The following is a 6,195-nucleotide window of genomic DNA, read 5'->3' on the forward strand; positions in this document are numbered from 1 at the left end:
TCATTCCTGATCAATACGTCCTAATTCTGTCAAATGAAACCAGATAAAAGTCTCAGTGAACTGCCTGGTTTTCATCTATTTTTCATCCCGTGTTTTAAGAGACATTACTAAGATATTAAAATACATAATTGACTATCACCACCCTGACAAACGAAGCTCTCATTCCGTTACTTAGCCGTCTTCCCGTTCCCCTCGCTGACATGACAGCGGCACGTTACTTATGCAAAATACATACACAAGTATTACATGAAGCACTTAAAGCATTTAATAATTACTAAGGCCCGACGCCGGCTGCTCGTCTGAACATGAGAGAGCTTGACGGCGATGATCTGTTAATAAGATTGCCATGTTTTACCGCTGCCACCAGGACAGTTTAGTCCTAAATGCGGCATTATATATTCATGAGACTATCAGACAATCAGTGTTTCATCCCTGCTGTTTTTCCACATGACTAACATTTAGCATGAAGACACCAAATGAGCCACATTTCCCTTTCAAGTCAGAATAACTTAACTTGCTCATCATGCTCAAATAATACTCTTTAAATGCCAAAAAAGTGTCAAATGAATTAAAAAGTTCACCGATTAAAGTCAAATGTCTTTTCTAAGATCCAAACAAGGTATAAATATGTATATATGACAACTTTTCTTTGCCAAAAACACAATAACATAACACAAGTGGAGCCTGTCTTGCATCCGTTTTTTGAAGAACTCCCACTAGTTTTTCAGGTCTTATTCCTGTATTCATTTGAATGTCCCAGTGCATGTGCTTTCCTGATGAACTGTGCTGTTAATCTGACAAGGCACTACCATGCCCTTTTTAAAAATGTCATCACATCAACATCAAACAGCCGATAAAATGTGAAACTGTACAGGGGCCGGGGTTCTTATGAGGCCCAGCCATCTCCGACTAATGTTTAAAGTCTTGAAATCACACATGAAATATTTACAGCCAAGCATAATTCAAATATTTATAACATACATTAAAAGCCATTAGCTTCAAAAATAAACACTCAGTGGGTTGTTATTCATGCCGTTAAGACCATTTTTTTGTTTGTATGACATTGGACATGACATGGTGATGTTTTAAGTAGAGGCCGAACTTCACATGCTTTAGTTTAGTTAACATCAACACAGACATGAAGTTTGAGCGGGACGTAGCTCTGGGGCTTTGAACCAGACAGAGAACAGACACTGACAGATGCCTCCATCTTGTCTCCTTTCATTGCTCACTGTGTTTCAAAGCTCTTTATTATTTTTTATCTAAACAGGCACAGACATTACACGAGGGCATCATCAAACCAATGATAGCCACTGTGCTCTCCTCTGGTTACAATGTGCTTTGTTCAGGCTACAATGGATATACACATGTTCAAAAGGGCCTTCAATGCAGCATTTCAAACTCTTTGATGGTTTCCTCATGATTAAATCTTCCAAACTAAAAAGTCCCAGCTTAAATAAACATGAGCAGAATATTAACTAAATAATCGACCAAGAAATATAAACACAGTAGACGGTACAGTAAGCTCACTGATATGAATCTCTTGAATATTGAAATCTACTTATATCATAAGGGCAGATTCTCTTTCTATTTTGTTTTATATTGCATGATCAATTCCTAAAAAAGCAAAACCTTTTTTAATAAATACTTGTTATTGTTTATATTACAAAAGAAGCCAAAACGGAATACTCTACGTTAGCCATAAAATGGGCTAATAGTGGGCTAACCCTCCTAATAGTTTGGTTAAGTGACATGGATACAATTCTAATACATCTGTATAACATATAGATTTATATATTTGTATCAATATATCATGAATATATCACATGTTTGACTCCAGACACTGCTCTTTAATTACTTTTATAATTCCAACAATGGTCTATAACAACCAGGGATGCTAAAAGGTTAAATACTCTCTGAAAGAATGAAACATATATTTTCCTCTCTGAAGGTTTGACAGGAGGGGAAGTAAAACAGACACTAAGAAGGTGATACAATGTACTACACAATAAGAGATAATAGTATTTATTGTAACTGTTTGTCGAGGTAAATTCTCCTCATATACTGCAGACTTTAGCCCTCATGTATCGTATCCCTCTCAACGACTTTAAACCCGGAGGCAGACTGAAACTCAACATACAGCATGTGTGTGCAGGTACTTTTAAGAAGAGAGGCTGGAGGTGCATTCAGGGCCACTTCTCCCTCGTGCTGATGCACTAGAGGAGGGAGTGCATACCCCAGCCGAGCGGCTCTCAACTCATTTTAGTCTCTGCGGTTCCTGTTGATCCATGAAATGTCCTGTCTCTGGTGACTCCTCATATTTACTAATGTATTCCCCGCAGTACGCAGCCTCCTCTCTCCACTGTTTAGGACGAGGTTATAAATAATACCGCCTGTCGACAAGGAGGAATGCAGCGGCGAGGTGTAGAAGCAGAGCAACTTCATGCACGCATGGTCATCGCTGCCTCTCTGGTGTTGTCTGAGCAGCTCACCTCCCATTAAAAACATCTTGTGTGCATTGTTTGTTCCTCAGAGAGCAGATCTCAGAGCTGCTGTCAGTCCAGAAGCTGCTTTCCTAAAAGCATTCACACACGTCACACTCGTGTTTGTCCCAGAAACACTTTCAGTTAACTCATGTGCGCTTATTTATTGAAAAATGCTCGGAAATCTGAGTTTAAAAAGCAGCTTTCGTATGAATTTAAATCATCCTCTTTTATATTAGATTTTGCTTCAATGTAATTCTATTTTTTATTTTGGAAACCTCACATAGATGGTTTTTGAAAGAAGGACCCGAGGGTGCATCATGTCACGAGTTGACAAGGTCCCTGGTTTCAGTCCAGCTGGGGACCTTTGGTACATGTCAGCCCTCCTCTCTCTCCTTAATATTATCTGATAGCAAATACAGTTTAAAATGTGCAAATATACATGATCACACAACACAAACATCTCTCTTAAGAAAATGTTGAATCTGTCATTGATTCAATGATTACTTGATCTTTTTAGCATGTCCTCTTCATATCCTTCTCCCCATGTTTCCTGTTGCTTTGTCAAAAGACAAAATGTCCATAAAACAAACAACAAACGTCAACGGAAACCTCTCCAGTCCGATCAGTCAGCATCACTTCAACTTGGAAGCATTGTTGGCTCCAACTGTAAATAATAAAAGACCCCTGCCGAACGTTACAGACATGTAATAACTGTCAGGGTGGTGTTCATGTATGAACTAAAACCATGAATACAAAATCTTTAAAACAACAAAACAATAGTTCAATTTAAAGTCAGAGCGCTCCTATCTCTAATAACCACATTTAAAGGAGTGTGCTGTTGGTTCACAAACAAATAATGCCATCTTAAAGAAAACTGAAAAAAATCCTTTTGCTGTCAAATAAAACACCATTAGTATGTTTTCCTATCACAGGCTAGCAGTGTTTCTATAAAAGCCTCATTCTGCAGTCTTACAGTGACTCTAAAATGCGGAGTGTGTGTTAAGTCAGAATTACGCAGGCCGCAAAGTTGCAGGAACTTCCAGGATTAGAGTGTGCAAATGTATTCTTATTAAATATGAAATGAGACGTTGAGGAGAAAAGAAAGTTTGAAAAATGTATTAAATGTACATTTTGATTAATAATTCAAACGCTTTTTGTAAATAAATCATGGTGCCATATTCAACTGCATGCATTAGTGGATTTTTGTTTTTTTAACACCTGAGGGAAAGAAATGGGATATTTGGGAGTAATTCCTATTTTTGTTTATTTAACAGCATTTTGAAGCATAGTAGTTAAATATAATGCTTTTGGTTCAACTGGACCTGATTTTAGTCTTTGGAAATATCTCTTTGTTCCATTTTTTGGACAGGCCAGAGAATTAACAAACTGCTGGCATCAGTCACCTGCAGCTGCTGCAGCTGAGGGGTTTCCAGGGGCAGAATACAGGGGTTTGGCTCGGATGTGTACCTGGATGTTAGTCTCTTGGTCTAAAAAGGAAGGCAGCTTATCCCTTGTTCTGGCAAGTAAGATTCTTTTTTCTCAATTCTCCCCAGACACACCATCCTGAGAAGCCACTTTTTCCTACCACAGGAAGCCCAAGAGAACACATTAGGTAGCAGTCTGACAGGCAAACTGAACCCTGGCCTTTTATATCCTGCCAGGTTTGAGAAGTTGGACATCACCCCTAAAAGCGCCCAGAAGATTAAGCCCGTTCTGGAGCGCTGGATGGCCGAGGCTGAAGCCCGCCACCGGTCCGGCATGCAGAACCTGACTGAGTTTATCGGCAGCGAGCCTTCCAAAAAACGCAAGCGGAGGACCTCTTTCACCCCACAGGCGCTCGAGATCCTCAACAGCCACTTTGAGAAGAACACACACCCCTCCGGACAGGAAATGACGGAAATAGCCGAGAAGCTGAACTATGACCGGGAGGTGGTGCGGGTCTGGTTCTGTAACAAGAGACAAGCTTTGAAAAACACGGTAAAGCGTTTGAAAGGTCCGGAGCTGGGCCCGGCCGGAGCCATGGACCCGCTGTCCGACTGTCTAGAGGAGCTGCCCAAATGAACCACAGCTTAACAGTGGAGGGGAAGAGAGGCAGCCATTAATAACCAGAGGGATGGACTCATCTTGAACCGAACAATGTTACAGAGTCACCTGGACGGACAGTGATGAGTTTGCAAACAAAAACGATGTGTTGTCAGTGTGATTACCACAGCTATGTAAATGACCTTGGCGAAACCAAAAACAAGAAAAAAGAGATTAATATCTGAGAATTATGTAAAAACATACGGTGTGCTGTTTCAAAGAGTTTTAGATTCTGGCCGTACAGACCAGACTATCGCCCACATTTTGGTTCCCACCAGGAGGGATTTAGTAAAGAGATCATACCAAATCAAAACACTATTTACCAAAGTCTGTTGCATCTGAGTACTAAGAATAATTTTGTAATGTAAATGTGCTCTAAATTTCTACATTTGTACTGGCAAATCTAAGCTATATGTGTGAGGTTGAGTATACATTTTATCTTTGTCTCGCTTACTTTTTTCTTCATTGTTTGTATGTAAATATCTGAAAAAAAAAAAAAATGCTGTCATCCAAGTGAAACCACACTGATAAACGTTCTCTTTTTGGACAAAAAGAAAATGCTGTTGAACAGTTGCATTATGATGTTGTTTGCCTTTGTGTTTCATCTGCAAATATTTTCAGTCACCGTGTAACTTTGTACAACTTTTACAGGTATTTATTAATAATCTCAGAGTGTTTCAGAGGACAGACAGTCAAATAAGGACTTTCAGATGATGATGATGATGAAGGGTTTCAGTGTCTGTCAAGTCTGTTGTTTTGAGCTACTGTGTCATTCTGTTGCCAAAGCCTGATAGCCAAAGAACACATACATGTTAGCTCAAGGACTGGTGAAGATTTTACCTTTTTATTTTCTGTTTCACACGGCTTTCTAGTTTCTACTTTAACACTACCATCTCAAACAGCTTTAAAAACATCCACACATCTGCGTCTGCATGCTTCATGTAGCATTTGTCTCAGATCAGTTTCACCTGGCAACCCAGGATTAACATTACCTGCTTTTTTCTTACCTCACTGAAAATAACATTCTTCATTAACATTATAAAGACTTTATAATGCCCTTAAACTAAATGAACATGTGTGGTTGAAGCCTGTTTGTCGCCACTGACCAAACTACTGAGCTCATTCCAGTTCAAATGTTTTATAACCTCAACAAAAAAAATGTTTCCTTTGTATTCTGCATTGCTGTCAGCTTAGTGAAGGTTTACAATCAACTATTTTAATGGGAAAATGTTTTTTAAATGTTTAATTTTGACAGATTATGCTCCAATTTCCCTTGATGTGTTTATTGTTTTTGATTCCAGTCGATTGTGTCTCCAAACTGTTCATTTAACATGTTTTTAAATGTCAATATTCCCATCCATACAAATATTTGAATCTCTCGAAAGCCCCTCACAGGAAAAGCCAAAAAAAACAAACAAGAGGTGAATGTTGAGAATAAGTGTCACATGTCAGAACGAGTGAACTTAATTTGAAGCGAGGCGAAATTTGATGCAATTTATTCAGAATCATGTGTCTGCTCGATATCTGTCCCTCCATGTCACATTGGTTATCTTCAGTGCTGCGTTCTTCTTCTCTGCCTGGAAAACACGCACGCAAACACACTGTCAGAAAACACATGACATGTTTT

At 39.1% G+C, this 6,195-nt stretch overlaps 1 protein-coding gene across 1 annotated transcript in view; it reads left to right on the top strand.

The window, feature by feature from the left end:
• pou6f2 (POU class 6 homeobox 2) overlaps positions 1–5,136 on the top strand; it is a 66,073-nt gene extending 60,937 nt beyond the window's left edge. Inside the window, 1 exon segment of the mRNA XM_010781702.1 lies at positions 4,040–5,136. Coding sequence (XP_010780004.1) covers positions 4,040–4,547 — 508 coding nt within the window. The 3' untranslated portion in view covers positions 4,548–5,136.
• Positions 5,137–6,195: the final 1,059 nt, after the last annotated feature.

Source organism: Notothenia coriiceps, unplaced genomic scaffold, assembly GCF_000735185.1.
Source record: "Notothenia coriiceps isolate Sejong01 unplaced genomic scaffold, NC01 NC01_scaffold00023527, whole genome shotgun sequence".
Classification (NCBI taxonomy): Eukaryota; Metazoa; Chordata; class Actinopteri; order Perciformes; family Nototheniidae; genus Notothenia; species Notothenia coriiceps.